This window comes from Micropterus salmoides, unplaced genomic scaffold (assembly GCF_014851395.1).
Source record: "Micropterus salmoides isolate LMB-PRFRI ecotype aquatic unplaced genomic scaffold, ASM1485139v1 Ms_hic_scaffold_20, whole genome shotgun sequence".
NCBI classification, from domain to species: domain Eukaryota; kingdom Metazoa; phylum Chordata; class Actinopteri; order Centrarchiformes; family Centrarchidae; genus Micropterus; species Micropterus salmoides.
The window spans coordinates 18,870,923-18,887,760 of NW_024041151.1; the positions used below are offsets into that span (position 1 = coordinate 18,870,923).

The 16,838-nt window shown below is 41.1% G+C and overlaps 1 protein-coding gene across 5 annotated transcripts in view; it reads left to right on the forward strand.

Annotated features, from left to right (window-relative positions):
• Positions 1-16,838, forward strand: part of sardh (sarcosine dehydrogenase) — a 46,879-nt gene that overhangs the window by 9,177 nt on the left and 20,864 nt on the right. For all 5 annotated transcript variants that reach the window (XM_038734179.1, XM_038734180.1, XM_038734178.1 and 2 more), the window contains exons 9-12: positions 3,876-4,005; positions 8,175-8,261; positions 12,480-12,570; positions 12,780-12,921. In XM_038734179.1, the coding sequence (XP_038590107.1) occupies positions 3,876-4,005; positions 8,175-8,261; positions 12,480-12,570; positions 12,780-12,921 (450 nt within the window). The remainder of the gene's footprint in view (positions 1-3,875; positions 4,006-8,174; positions 8,262-12,479; positions 12,571-12,779; positions 12,922-16,838) is intronic.

The following is a 16,838-nucleotide window of genomic DNA, read 5'->3' on the forward strand; positions in this document are numbered from 1 at the left end:
TAATCAAGTAAAAGTAGAAATATTATAATATAGAATTACTTTCAGAAGTCCTGCAATCAGAACTTAGTAGAACATAAGTAAATGTACAGTAAAGTGTTATCAACTAAATGTAACCATAAAGAAAAAGTTTGCCATTTTTGCAAATATGCATAATTGCTTTCATGCAAGAGTTGGATGAGAAGATTGATGCAACTCACGTCTGTAGCCAGGAGACAGCTAGCCTAGCTTAGCATAAAGACTAGGAGTAGGAGGAAACGGCTAATCCGGCTCTTTCTAAAGTCTGTCAGCACCTCTAAAGCTAATAACCACGTTATATCTGGTTGGTTAATCTGTATAAAAACGGAAGTGTAAAAATTACAACTTGTAGTTTTACATGGGGTTACGCTAAGCTAAACTTGCCTCCTGCTGGCTGTCGGTTTAGAGTACAATCACGAGGCTGGTGTCAAAGCTCTCATTCAATCTCGGCAAGAAAGCAAATAAGCATGTTTGTGTGGAGTGTGGAGTCAGATTCGGGATGTTTTTATGTTAGCTAAACATGAAGACTGGAGGTGGGGGAACGGGTAGCCTGGCTGTGTCCAAATGGAAAAAAATACATATTGTTTCTAAAGCTGACTTATTTGTACAGTGTATAATATTTGTTTAAATCTTACATAAAGAGAAATGTAAAAATGACAATTTGTGGTGGGTGGAGTTAGTTGAAATTAGAGTGGTATTAATCATTTCATCCAACTCTCTGCAAGACCAAATAAGTGTATTTCCCAAAATATCTTTATATAAATAACTTTTCTAGTATCCAAATTTAAAGAAGTCACTATGCAGAAAATGTTAGATCACCCATCAAACAGTATACTGTAACTGGTGGTGTATTGAGGCAAGGTTGTTATACTGAATAGATAGAGATGAAAGTGTTTTCCCTAACTAATGAGTGTGTTAGAGGTTTTGGCTGGGTACTATGGGTCAAATTAAATACTTTTTCAATTCTGACCGAATAGTGTCCACTTGCGCTTAGCCAGTATTTATTAGTATCGAAATGTAATACTGAATACTTTTCTCTAATACTTTTTTTTATCGAAAAACATACTCAGCAAGGTAAGTTATCAAAAAAGTGTCTTATTGCCCGCATACTAGTTATTATAATAGCGTAATACATGCTCCCAAAAGAGATAAACCCATTTGATTTTAATGACCCCATTGCTGGTCGTTTAGCACATTATATTCTTAGCATCACTACTGGTGAAATTGCTTTTATTGGAACATGAAAACCAAAGCATTCCTGTAAAAGACTGAAATTATAAAAGGCTGTGATGGCAATTCATTCTAACAACTCTTTGGCACCTATAAAAAGTAATCATACAGCCAGTTATTTCATGCACACACTGACTATTTAAAGGGGTGGTTGACTTTACAGATTGATCTTTATAAAAGCCTGTGAATCGACAGGTGGTCTTAGTCTTCGTGGATGTGAACTTTCTCTCAAGGATAGGTTCTACTATTTCATTACATATCATGCACAAACCCGGCACATTGCACGTATTTGTTGTTAATTTTAAATTTTTGTTGTTGTACATTTTTATATTGTCAATTTATATATTTATGTACAAAATATTCTCTTCCGTTGCAATACGTCTGCACAACGCAAACCCAGAATAATACACGTGTAAATATCTGCGACTTTGTCCTCTCTCTGCAAATAGTTGTATTATTTTTCTCTATTTTCTTTATTATTCTTATATAACTTGAATTGTCTGTTCCATATTTATATATTTATTTATATCAACTGTTTGTTTATCTACGTGTAGTACCTTATCACCAAAGCAAATTCCTTGTATGTGTAAAACTCTACTTGGCAATAAAAGTCCTTCTGATTATAGTTTGGTTTGTTAACTGGGATGGAAGGTTTAGAGGCAGCCATCTCTGCTCTTTTTCCTGTCCTGGTTCTCCACACTTATAACTTTTCACTTCTCATGAATTTCCTGTTTGATTTATACATTTATTCCTTTACATCTGTGCTGGCATAGTTCCAGGATTAAATTGCTGTTGTTTAGGAATGAGCCATATCTAAAACTTTGATGAAATGCATTTAGGTGGTAAAACTTGTAGAAACAATCCAAACAGAAGACATTTCTGTCTTAAAGATATTATGCCCCTTTCCACAAATTGAAAAATATTTAGTCTCAGTTTTTATGAAAGGCTTCAAACAGGGTTTTTGCAGGTCACTGATATTATCTTCTTGGCTTTATGACTTTCTGTCTTTCCGTCTGGCTGCCTGCCGTCTCTAGACTCCTCAGTGGCTTTACATTTTAGAGGATTTCTTTGTGCAGAAGCAGCGTCTTTTGTTCTCGTTCTGCAGCTGAGCATTGCTTTGATGTCTTGAGGCGGATGGAGGAAGAAAGTGGAGATACAGAAAGGAGAATTAGCAGGGAGACAGAGAGAATAGAGGATGCTGAGTGAGTGAAGATTGATGGCTTGGGAGGGATTGAGAGAACTGTGGTGTCTAGGCTCCTCCGATACTCCAGTTGAGTGTCGGCGCTCGGTAATAGTGCAGAAACTCTTTGTTCACATGAAAGCAGCCACTGTCAGCTTGCACATCCCTGTGACGTTCAGGTCTTAATCAAAATTATCCTCACTGACACTAATTGTAAAGCCAAAGGAACTCCTTTCTCCTTCAGCAATTTTGTCTAACTACAGATTTCTAACTTAAAGAAAACTTATGTTTAACATATTTAACTATTTAGGGTGTAAGTTGAGCCTGTTATTCAGCGTGATCGTACTGCAATGACTCAGAAAAGCAGTCACTGTCTGAATGTAAGAGATTGACTGCTTTTCTGTGAGCCAGGATAGAGTCAAGTTAGAATGGAGGGATAACCGGATCAGTGCCAGGATATAGGGAGAAATATACATGAGTGATAAAATTACTGCACAGAGCATAAGCTGGTGTGCTGGACTCAATTTGAGCACCCTGAGTCAGTCAGATTAGTGTAGGAGGGGAGAATTTTAGGCGAGGCGGTCTGCACTGCTCAGCAGGAGTTGTAGGAGTTAAAGGCTCCATTTTTGCTCGACTGATGAGGGAGTTACAGGAGTCCAGATGGGCGCAAATTAAAGCTTGGACAAGGAACTGTGAGGGAAGGGTGTGATTTGCCAGATGTTGATTCCCTGGTGAGAAGGCGTCGATTCAACAGATGCTACAGGATTGCGTGTTGTGGCTGCAGTGTGTCTACTCAAACAGTTGGCTGGTCTACAGTCACATGTGCTGACTTAGAGTGAAGTCGCTGTGTTCTTGTCAAAAGTGATGAGGAAGAAAAAGGAAAAAGAGCACATCAGTCTTGACATGACATTGGCTTTGACATGGTGCACCAACATCGAACAGTCCACTGCAGGAGTGGATTGTAGTGATTCATTATGTGTGAAATGGTAACAAGCCAGAGCTGAGGATCTTTGGTTTTTAAAGTGCCTATAATAAATATTTTTGTAATAACAATGATAATGACAATGTGAAAGGGGTACCCTTTCTGTGACTACTGTACTACTGTTGCTACCATGTTTGTGATATCAACTTTAAAGGTTTAAATGTAGAGTTTACAACTATGTTTCCGCATCTATAGTTACTGCAGTTTTTTTTTTAAATCCTGGAATTCATCTTTGTTTGTTTTGAATAGTTAATAATCCTTGGGTGGACTTGATCAGTCACTAATTTGCATTTTTTCCCCACAATTTTTCATTTCATTTTTTCTCATTGGAAGAAAAAAATCCCAACATGGGCAGCTGTTTCTAAGAGTGTCACACTTGTCTTTTGGCAGTATTAGAAAACCAAGTCCTCGTATACATTTTTGCTTGACAGGAAATAAGTAACTCTTGCATTGTGTTTCATTTTCCAGGTGTCTGATAAGTTTGCCTTCAGCCTGTTTGACTTGGACTGGGATGTATTCATGCAACATATTGAGGGTGCAATCAACAGAGTTCCTTGTCTGGAGCAGACTGGCATTAAGTCCACTGTCTGTGGACCAGGTAAACACACACACACACACACACACACACACACCAGTTCTGCAGAAGCATAACGTTTTGTGAAGATCCTGCAAGCCCTTCTTGCACATTTCTTATAACATTATGCATTACAGCAGGAACAAGCAGCTTTCATGACACTTCTTAAATTGAACACATTCTAATTTAAAAGTGAAATGCATCCGTCTGTGAAATATTTTATGCACTGCTCCCATACTGCATTTGCTCATGAATACCTAAAGCAGCACGCTATGTGTCATGTTTGTAGACGAGATAGTTTGATTAGCTCCAGCCTGACTTCATGTCCAGGCCATATAACGTTGCCGAAGCGGTTGAGTGAGCCGGTCTGTAGCTGCGCTGCCTGAGGAGTTACAGTATTGAATTGGATTTTTCGTCATCATACTGTGATGCAGTTTTCTGGAGAGTCGGAATGATTTTGAGTGAAACAGCTGAAACTTGCTTTCACACAAACAAACAGTTGAGCATGAACAGAGAAAAGTAGAACCGGAGATGGTAATAGAGATACAGTCATGGCCAAAAATATGGGCACCCCTGCATGTCTGTCACATAATGCACTACTTCTCCCAGAAAATTGTCACAATTACAAATGCTTTGGTATTCTCATGTTTATTTATTTAGTTTGCATTGGAACAACACACAAAACAGAGAAAAAAGCCAGATCTGAGACATACACACAGAATTTCAAAAATGGACTGGATAAGATTATTGGCACCCTCAACTTAATATTTGGAAGCACACCCTTTGGAAAAAATAACTGAAACCAATCGCCACCTGTGACCATCAATGACTTTCTTACACTTCTGTACTGGAATTTTGGACCACTCTTCGTTTGCCAGCTGCTCCAGGTTTTAGAGATTTGATGGGTTACTTCTACCAACTGCTGTTTTGAGATCTCTCCACAAGGCGTTCTATGCAGAGGTGCCCATATTTTTGGCCAAGACTGTATAAAGAGAGAAAAGGAGAGATCAAATGTAGGCAATGGCAGAGACAAAAGGGAATACAAAAAAAAAAATGAAGGTCAGAAGTCAAAGACCGAGCTCAGTGGGACAGGAAGATGAAGGAGATAAAAATTAGAATTTTATCAATCCCATTGTTGTTGGAGAGCATCTCCTCGCCTGTGACACTCGCTTTGAGGCTAGCTTTTGTTTCATTTCAAGTGTTGTGCTTACAAGTACACCACGTTGCGCATTTAATTTTCATAATGAGCTTACTGAGTCCTCAACCATTTCCGTGGGGGCAGATTTGGATGAATAGAGCAGAAATCTGTTATTAGTTCCATGAGTACCTATGCCCTCAAGAGGATATCAAACGCACAGTAGAACACATACAGTAAAAGGTGTCTTGGTACTCTTGAAAAGGTTGGTTTAGGATTAAGGTCGGAATTACAATTAATTAGAACAGAAGTTGAAGGTTAAACATGTTTTTTTGGCATATTCAGCAGTAAATTGGATGTGGCTGTTGAACATCTTCACTTCACTAATTATATGTATGCACTTAATTTTTTCTCTCGTTATTACCAGTGTTGGGCATCAAAAATGCAATCAGTTCATCATTGAAAAATGTTTTATGCCTTTTAAACAAGTCTCCACACCCACTTATTAAAAATGTAACGCATGCGGATATACAAAATGAGACAGGGATGTTTTAATAAGCAACCGGCCCAAAGTTACTGTTTGGAGGTATTTACTGACCATTAATTGTCCCCTGGTGACTACACCCTTACCTATATAACTATAAACAAATCTAGCTAATTCCTGAATATTGGCAGACCTGTTACTATCATTAGCAAGACAGTGGAGAACACACAGTATCTTTGTTTGTTTGTTTTTTTTTTAAAACCTGTCCTGCCCAGCAGCCTGGTATAGAGTATAATGACCTGGATACCATATTGTGCCAGACAGATTTTACTTTAACAAGAGAGTATTAATATACACCTTTGTCTGTTTTATTATTTATTTAATTATGTATTGATTTGTCACCGGGCCGGACAGGGGGCAGACACGGGGATTGGGGGGCACAAACAATAAGCACAGAGAAAGGACAAGATCTGTAAGAGAAGGGTAAAGGGGGATGGAAGGTGGGGACAACAGGGAAAAGCTGTGGGAAACACCAATTGCAGAAAGCAAAGAAACCTGCAATAGAACAGAGAGGGGGGCTTGGGGAGGAGAAAAACAACAACAAACAAACACAAACAAACAACAAAAATAATAATAATAGTAAAAGACAACCAGCGAACAGCAGCAATAAACAGCTGACATAGTAAGACAACTAAGAGAAAAATGAAAACAAGAAACAGTCCAGCACACTAAATAAGCAACACAACACAGCCACGAGAGCTGGAATATAACAATTAATTTCAATAAGTAACTGAAAGAAAAGCATCAGGAATAATTCTACCAGGGACAACCTAAATTTGTTTGTGTCTATGTGTGAGACTGTGTGTGTCTGTGTGTGTGTGTAAGTGAATGTGTACATGTGTGTGCGCATAAACCTGTTAAAGAATGTAGTTGTTAGTGAGAGTGGGACGCCACGACTGTGCCACACTTACCCCAGCAACAGGCAGGCAAGAACCCCAGTAGCCAATATGGGTGGGAGAAAGAAAAAAAATAAATCAATCAAAAAAACAAAGACTCCCAGATGCACCGCGATGCAAACGCAGAAGACCCCGACCCAAATGCCAGTTGACAACGTAATGCCGACGGAACGCAAGAAGCGTAACCCGCGGAAGAGCAGCACCTGGACCGACCGCGGCGCGCACACAACATAGACCAGTGTTCCCCCCCCCCACCCAGCACCCCACCGCCGCGCAGCGAACAACCAAAATGCCCAAATGCCACGCAATCATCAACACCAATGCACAAGTTACGAGCCCAACGTGCACGGCGACACCCAATGCCCAGCAGCCCCCTGCGAATCCCACGTGCGAGGTCGGGCAAACGAGAGAGAGCAAGCGGAACAACACGACTGCGAAAGCCAGCGGAGAGAAACACCAGCAGCAAGTCCCAGCCCGGCAGCAAACGCGCCGCACAGGTCACCGTGCACCGACCAATAAAAGTCTGCCGTCCCCCCAACTGCCGGAAAAAACTAAGGCCGCCAGTGCCAGCCGACATCCCCCATGCCCGGCACGCCCCCCGGCCGACGTGCAACACCAGCCAAACCAGCAACGAGGCAATCAACTAGCTCAGCTGCATGCCACCAACAACCCACCCACCCATCAAGGGCCGAGAACTCCAGGCACAAGCCCAGAACAAACCGGAGCACAGCCCTGCCCCGCACCCACTCTGCACATCCCGAAAACTAACTTTATACCTCAGTATCCAGAGGGGTCCAACAACTGGCCGACAGAGAAATGGGGAAGCATGGATCCGAAACCACAGGAGCCCCACTCCTGCCGAAGAGGGCCCAGGCGAGGAGAGGAGACAACGGGCCCCCAGGCCAGGGGAGGTCAAGAGCGGTCCCTAGGTCAAGAGCGGGCCCCCACGCCAGGGGAGCCCCGACCCCCCCAGCCCACCCCGGGGCTCCAGGGGCAGGACACGAGGCCAATGAGAATCTCCCCCACTCCTTCAACCCCTCTGCCTGCCTCTGTAAATGTATTGTTTTGTGTTGGATGCATGTCATGGATTGTGAAGTGTTGTATGGTGGAGTAAAGATAAGGTGTGTGGTAACTAAGGTGCAGTTAAAATTGGAGGGTAGTTGTGACACAGGCACCCCACAACTGTCAGAACACACAGTATCTAAGTAACAAACAACTTTTGAGTTACCGGGACCCCTAGCTCCTGCGCCAAGCTAACATGTGCCAGACCAGTTTGTCTGATAAGAGACGAAATTACACCATATACCTCCATCAAACCCCAGTTTAAGACAATGACATTTTTTATTTGACTAACTTATTATTATTATTATTATTATTATTTAACCAGAAAATCTGAAGTACATTATTTCTTTTACAAGAGGTCTGAAGAGAGACCTGGCATAAATGATGATAAATTAGCTATCCATCCTAACAATAACTTATAGCACAGTCGTCACTGTATCATTTATACTATGTACAAGTGTTACTGGGGAAAATAGGTCACCTCTGTGGTAAGTTTCTGTATCTTACATTTCTTGCCACTTTTATCTACAACGTTTCTGTCGCTCTCTGTTTTCAGAATCATTCACAGCAGACCACAAGCCGCTGATGGGAGAAGCCCCAGAGGTCAGAGGTTTCTTCCTGGGCTGTGGCTTCAACAGTGCTGGTAAGTGCTGCAGGGATGGAAAGATTAAAGAAAGAATGAGAGAAGACCTATAAAGAAAGAAAAGAAAGGAAGGGGAAAGAAATTAGGAGTGCAAGTACAACAGAGAATGTAAAGACATCTCTAGTCAGATTGTCAATGTCATAATCTTTACCTGTAACAGATCAAACCATGACCTGAGAGAACTAAAAAGGTTAAAGGGATCTTCAAAGAAAGTAGATGGCAAAATAAACAAGAAGAAAACAAGCAAGGAGAAATGGCCAGAGAGTGTTGTTCCCAGATTTTGACCCAGCCATGGCCAATCTCTGTGGACACTCTCAAGGCACAAATGAATAATGGAGTGCTTTTCATTTTTCACTGAGTTCATGGAGAACACACACACACATACACGTACAAACAACAACCCAAGTCACTCCATTACTTACCTACTCCATTAGCTTACCTCTGACATTAGACAGGGAGGAATGTGAGTATCTTGGCAATCTGAAAAACATAGAGAGAGGGGGCGTAAAGGGTAAAGTAATCACCATCTGCGTTAACAGACAGTTGAGAAAAAGCTGTTTTTCCTTCATAAGAGCAAAAGACCACAGCTTTGAGCTCTAAAGTTGTTATGACAAGAGCTTTGGAGGTGCAGTGAGGTATAGCTCTAATGAGTGAGCATACTGTTTTTTCAACACATAATGCAATGACCTTCCTTCTCTCTTGTTTTTTGCTTCAGAAGTGTCGTTTTTGAAAGTTGAATGCCAAGTTCTTGCAAATTGCTGATTGGTCTTTGCTGTTCTCGCTCTTATTCCCCCGACCACTCATTCTGTCCATCAGTCTGATGGTAGGCCAGTTAATATCTTGTTATCCAATGTCAGGTTAACAAGGGCTCATACACTCCAGTCCCTCTGCTGTTCCTTTTTATATCTCATACATATTGCCTCATACCTTATTCATTAGACCTGTATTGCTTATGGTTTACGTTGCGTTAAAAATATTAGGTAATTAAAGCTAGGGTGGCCAACGTTGGAGAAACTAGCAAGAGACAGCTAGATGTTGAAAGAATCCACCCCTTTACTTCAGGCCTACCTCCAAAGCCACTCCCCCAAAAACACATTAATTTCATTCTGGGCGAATGAAATGAGAATTCCAACAAATTCATATTTGTTTATGGAGATTAAAAGTATATCACAACTAATGTCCATGTTTGCCCACGCCATCCCTTTTTCTCTGTCACTATTTCTACCCCCCGGCCTCTTCGTCCCTCTAGCAAGGGAAAAGTCTTCTGTCCATTTCACTCTATCACACAAAAACACATGAACTCAAGACAAGTCGGGGTAATTCAGAAACCAGAGGGTCAGAGTCGACAGTTTCACATTAAGAAATCCATCACTTTTTAAGCCTGCAGTTGTTTCATTTTACCTGCTGGGGTTCTTTTTGGTTTCCAAGCAATCACTAATTCTGCTTACTTGTGTGGGTTGTATTTGTTGCCTAGATACCTTAAGTTACCTATTCTATCAAAACCATTGGGCTGAACTCTGAACTTCGAGTGCATTTATTTATTTTAATTATGGTTATTTAATTACTTTCAACTACTGTACCTCTTTTTTGGTTACATGACCATATTGCTCATAGTCACTATAATGAGGCTTTTGAATCATATTATAAGGTACAGTGAATAATGTTTTTTGCTGGGAATAAAGTCATTCACCTCTTACTTAACACAGTTTTGTTAATCAGAAGCAGAGTAGGGTGGGTCGATTCAACTGTACATGTTTCCGAACCAGCTTCACAACCTAGATTGGTTTCAGAGTGGGAAGTTATTAATTTGTAACAAACTGATCTGTCATACCCAACGTTTTAACTCTGCACTGTCTCTAAATCACAGTAACAACTTTATGTCCATATATATTTATGTCATATTTATGTCCAGTGACTGCTTAAAGTTAAGTGTCACCACATGATTGACTGAAATATATTTCCCACTTTGGCTGTTAAAAGCAGACAGTTGGCTTTCTAGCGTGAGGGACGACATAACCGCCATCTTTGCCCTTATGGGCTTTCCCCATAGAGTTGTATTGAGGATGTGTTTGAGTGGCGTGTCTCCACTATAGAACGTCTCTGCTGCAGCTTAGTATTTTTCTCCAAACATTTTTTTGAGGGTGTGCCTGACTAGCCGCTAGCCGAGAATTATGACGTGTGTTTCAAAGTGACGCAGATAGTTGACGGAAGTAAAGGCTGGACTACAATATAATGTAAGTATAATATGACCTCTTTAAGCTAGTTTATATTTGCCTACTGTGGCCTAAAGTTGACTTATTTACATGATGTGCCTTGTTTGTTTAACTCGTACATAAAGGGGAGTTGTGTGCTGGAACTTCTTAGTGAACAACAGCCAAGCGTAGCTTCTCTGTGTCTTGTCACAGTGAGGTTGTCAGGTTTGGTACACAAACCAAAACCTAGTGGCTAGGGTTCACCAGCCATATCTGTCAACTTGTGCTATAACTCAAGATGCTACACATAAGTGCTAGGCAGACAGGTAAACTATTGTATGTCAAGAGTCAAGTCAGCTTTATAGATGCTGGTAGCCAAGGTTTTGAACTTTGGACAGCATAAGATGGTTTTGCCCAGCCACCAATCTTTATGCTAAGTTAGACTAAACAAATCCTGACTGATTTGCTGTGCAGACGTTCGACTGGTAAGTGCATTTATCAAAATGTCCTAGACGACTTTGACCTTGATGTCTAAATGTCTTTCACCTGTGAATCAATGTGCTTACGGTGCTGTGGATACATAGAATTATGTAGGTATGTTTTCTACTTCTTTAAAAGCATTTTTTAATTGCTAGCGGCATCCATGGCAGCCTCACTGTAAATGTCACAAGAGAGGGAGAGAGCAAATGTCTTGCAGAAGAGAATAGAGGGAATGATAAACAGCAAATATTTGCACAGCATAAACATTAATAGAGTGAGATACCGAAAGCTGGTAAGGAAAGGGGAAGTACAGAGGCAGAGAGGAGGTGATGATAAGATGAATGGAAGCTTGAGGGTTCACACGCAGATGCATGCTCACACATCAGTGTGGTTATCTCGGGTGACATTTATCAGTGCCACCTCGCCTTGCTGGTTGTCTACAAAGTGTCTTGCAAGATCTCCCATCATCCCTCTACCACCCTCCTCCCTCAATCTCTCTAACCCTTGCTCCAATCTGTCCATCTATCGCGCCATTCAAATGTCCACCCAGGCTCTGGCCCAGAGTGACAGTGCCTGGAGTGGGGCACTGAGGGATGGAGGGTGAGGGGATGCTGCAAGCAATGATGATGGAGGGATGCGCTGTCCGGGCTGCTGCATAGTGATGTTGTGCTCGCAACACATGTAAGAGTGTATACACGCGCACACACAACACACAAACATGATGTATGCAAATTAGCAGCAAAACAACACAAGAAGGGGGTTGCTAAAAGGGAGCAGCTCATTAACCCATCGGTTTTGGGACTGATGTATAAAATACTGAATAACCAGCGTTTGTTTGTTGGTCTAGTTGAAATGAACAGGAGGCTGCAGCCGTCGGGTGCAGCTGATGAGGTCGGATTGCCCTGCGGCAGCTGTGAGCAAGGGTCAAATGATGGAACAAAAGTCAAAACAATCCTCTTTAGATCATATGACATATAGAGGCTGTAGCAAAGGACAGAACGTCTCTATTATTTTCCAAATTAATGAGACATACTCACAGTCTTTCAGGCAGACTATCAGTGAGAGAGAAGATGAGAGAGGTCCTGGTCATTTCCAAGCTAGTGCTTGCATCAGAGACCCAGTAATCTGCGACAGCAGGATAAAAGTGGTGCATTCATTCTGCAACTTAAGATCATTTTATTATCAATTAATTCATCAGAATAGTGAAACAAATAGTGAAACATGCCCATCACCAAAATAGTGCTGTCAACTTGTGCTCTGGGTATTTATGATGTGCATATTTCTCATTAGTAGTTGACATTTCATCGACAAAAACGATTAATCAAAGACAAATTTTTTTTGATTGCAGACCAAAACCCAAAGATATTCCATTTAAAATAAGATAAGAACGGATAGAACCAAATTGAGCTTAATTATGTACTTTTTGATTATTAAAATTGATTGAGTGATTGTGTTTTCTGCAAACTACTGAATGTGATTTATGAAATGATGTTCATAATAATTTCTGTGTTTATTGTTTCTTTTTCTGTATGTGTGTTTTTGTGAGGTATGATGCTGGGAGGTGGTTGTGGTAGAGAGCTGGCTCACTGGATCATACATGGCCGCCCTGAAAAGGATATGTATGGATACGACATCAGGTACATCAGCGCATTTAAAGTGTTTGAGGGGCAACAGTGATCTCAGGACGTGTCACTCTATAAAGCAGAGCATGGTTTTGAGCTTCCGATTGGCATTTTATCAAAGGAGCAGCAGGGACCAGAATAATTATGAAGTTTTAATGAAGTCAGAAGGATTGTGACTTTTAATGAGCACTAATCTTTTTGAATTCCTCTCCCTCCTGTCTAAGGCGTTTCCATAACTCGCTGACAGACAACCAACGCTGGATCAGAGAGAGGAGCCACGAGTCGTATGCTAAAAACTACTCTGTGGTGTTCCCCTTTGATGAGCCTCTGGCCAGCCGAAACATGAGGAAGGACCCTTTCCATCAGGTAGATGAGTGGTTTGATCTCTACTGCAGACGGTTAAACAGGGCGTTTCTTGAGGAGTTCAAGGAAACAACCCAACCAAATGTGCGTCTCTCTGGTGTGAGTTAGTCAGACTCCTTTCAACTGTGATGAGTCATTTAAGTCGCGGGACGACAGGTTAAATGGCAACGATTTTTTTTTCTTGCCTCTGTACATGTACACAACTATTACTTATGATAGAAAACTAGAATGAAAAGAACTATGAACAGATAGTTATTTTATAAAAAAACAGGAAAATATTGTCAAACTATAAAATTAGTGATAACACAAATACACAAAGATAAATTAACAAGAAAATATTCTTTGTGGCGTTATTGTGTTATGTTGAAACATGTTCCTGTTATTTGTTTCCACCAACAATGTTCTCGATTCTGGTGCCTCTCCCTGAGATGTTACGGGACCATATTCATAAATATATATTTTAATGATAAGTTAAGCACAACCTTTGCTTAATTCAAGCATTTTCAGTTAGATAAGCAGGGCTTTTCATTTTGAGTGAAAAAATTTTGTCTTTTGCATAGCTGATGGAAAGTTTCTGGACCCATATCGACGAGGTTTCCAAACATAGATGATACCAGTTCATCTCTTTAAGTCACAGGCGCATCTTACCTGCCATCATCTTCGATAACTTCCTGTATTTTTAGAGGTTGTATGACTCACCCCTTTTCTCCTTTACCTTTTTTACCTCTGTTTTTTTCCATGTGTCTACCCACGGCCTTCACTCAATGTGGTATTCTCTCTTTCTGACATCCTACCCAATGCAGTTTTTTTTCTTCAATTCATCCTGCTATTCATATTTAATGTCTGTTTCTACCTCTGTCTCGCCTTCTGGTTGCCAGTGTCTTTTGTTCTTGTCACAGTCTATATTTTGAGAGAGAAAAAGTGATGCCGTTGTTTCTTAACCTCTGTAACCTCAGCGTCTGATTGGATAATTGAAACTGTAATGTGGCAAATCACCGTGTCAACAATGCCCCAGGTTGTGCAGGCTTGAACATTAAGTGTGTGTGCATGAATGCACGGAGTAGATGTTGAATAGGGTATGCTTCAGTTGATGATGCTAAAAATCAGTTTTAAGTTGCAAATAGGAATGGAGAGCCAACTATGTGTGCTTTCATGTCTGTCATTTAAGATGGATAGATAGATAGGTACTTTATATTACATATAATATTTTGCCAAGCTAGTCTTGAAGTAATGGTGATGCATGTATTTGCAAATATATAATTTGTCTCACTCTCTCCTCTTGTCTTCTCTGCTCAAATGTAGAGACAAATAGCTGATTCAAGCTCGGGCAGACAGCAGTTAGCAGCTTAACTTATCCCCAGCAGCTACATTTATTAATGCGATCCTTGCCAACATGACTATAAATGATACACTTAGCTTCGGTAGCCCGGTCTCAGATGTCTTTCAGCTTCCTTTCTCTCATTATCCAGACACAAACTCTTTTAATGGGCCTCGCCACCATATTTTATGCATTGATGACCCCCTTAGCCTTGCTTTTTCTGCTCCAGACTTCATTTACCTTTAACTGTTGCAGTTTCTACCCCTGCTCATGCATGCCGGCATGCTTTCAGAACAAATTACTGTCACAGAAATTGCATTAGCAATGTTGTCAATGTTTTTTGTAGATCATTTCTACTACTTTCTTAGAACTTGTTTTATTTAGCTTCCCTGACATATTTCATGCATAATTAACCAAATATCCCAAAGGGCTTTTTTTTAAAGGTTTTGCACAGAATGAGCAAAGGCATGAAGAGATGGTAACTACTTTAATGTTTTTCAGTTAGTGATTTGTGTCTTCACAATTAATTTGTACATTATGAAGAAAAAAGTACTTGTATTTTGGATGAATTAATATCTAATTTAATATTGTGATTACAAAAAGAACTAGAACTGCAAGCAGTTGTAAGCGGGGTCCAAACCCCCAGCGCCAGCCACGCTCCTTGCCCTGTGGAGGCAGCGTGAGGTGACCCGCCCCGGCTCCGGTGGCCCGAGGTTAATGAACGACCAGAGTTTGAAATTAAACGGACTTGTGGTTAAGGAGAAATAAAATAAATGTATGTCTATGTGAGTGTTATTTCATATACGATTTAGCGCCACCTATTGCCGAATGACACTAAATTTTATACAGCCCTTTGGTAAGTTGTGCCGCATAAGGTCCTCAAGTTTGGTGTCGCTCGGCCATTCCAACCCTAAGATATGACATGACTTCCTGTTTTTAGTGTTTTTCGCAAACATTTGTTAGCTATAATTGGAACAGTTTTTCATGTATCGACCTGGTGAGCACATGCCTGTATCAGCTTCGCCCAGAGATGGTCCGTGCCAAGTTTGGTGCTGATCGGACTTGCGACTTTGGAGAGTTAATCAAAATAAGTTTTTCAGTTTTCGCGATTTTGCGGAAAAAATTATAGATGAAAGTTGGCGTGGCCTATACCAGATTTGATATGCGCCTTCGTATGTTCCAAGCCCAAGCGCGTTGACCTTACCGTCTAGGCTGCAGTATGAGTTTTAGTTGCAGAAGAATAAAAATAAAAAAACGAGAATGAATACAATGGGGTTCCCAGCTCCACTGGTACTGGGAACCGCAGTGCCTTGCATTCGCGGGTTCCCAGCCCCACTCGGGCTTCGACCCCTAACAATTCATGGAACTGAAAAAACAAATATCATGCTCTGGCCGTCTTAAGAGTAACACACCAGAGACATATGTGCATCAAAATAAAAACAGCTGCCACTGTGTCTGCGTGAATTTTACAGAAAAACAGTTTTGTCACATTCACGCCCCCATACAACATATCTTGCTACTGCTTGATGCAGTATAGAAAAGGACAAAATCATTTGCCATGGCCGCAAGAAACTAGGGAGAGAGAGAGATGGGGGCAACACGTAAGGGGCAAAGGGCCGCAGGTCAGATTCAAACCTGGGCCACTGCAGTAAGGACTGCGCCTTGTACAAGGGATGCCCACTCTACTAGGTGAGCTAAACTGTGCCCCTATTGATGGCACTTTAAAATGAAAGCATTTTGTCTAGCATAAAACACATGAGCTGATGGACCCTTCCAAGGCTCAATAGATTGCGTCAGCAGTGTTATTTTTAGACAGCTGTGGAAGATATGTCCTGTTTAACAACACTATCACATTAAGGCTTAATTCCTTACCTTTATGTCTTTCTCCAGCCAGCACAAAATACCTTCATTTGCATGATAACACAGTGAGGTATTATCATGTTATGTTCAGTTTAATAATGGCAACAGATTTTATGCTAGCCAGCTACAGTATAGAGCACTGAAAAGACACAAATAACTGCTCTCAGGTAGACAGCTTAAATGAGAGCACAGTCCCTGTGAGACTGGGTTGGTCCAACCCTCGCCTGCAAGCCCATTAGACCCCTGCTAATCACTTGTTCAGGGCCATCACCTAGCAACTAGCCCTGCTACTGTTGGAGAGCCTCAGATAAATGTAGGGGTGGCAGAGAAAAGAAGAAAAAACACTGAGTCTAATTATTATTTTTTAAATGAGCTTCTGTTCACGATATTGGCTCCTGCTCCTAATCACGACTGCATCTATTATGGCTAAGAGATACTTAAGGAGTTTGATCTGCCGAGGAAGCTGTCCCTGTGCAAATAATGACATTGTCTACTTTTAGGAGGCAAAATGAGATTATTTCAGAGCACAAAGAGGCCATCTCTGACACTGCTGCTCACGCATTTTCTCCACCTCGGTAGCACGGATGATAAATATAGCTTGGTGTGGGAAGTTTTGGCAAGAGACAGCTAGCTGCCTGCTAGGAGGAGAGCATAACAGAACATACCTACCAAATGTGGGTGGCTGTCAGTTTTAACAAGGAGGATGGTGAGCGCTGAAACATCCTATTTTAACACTGGTCAA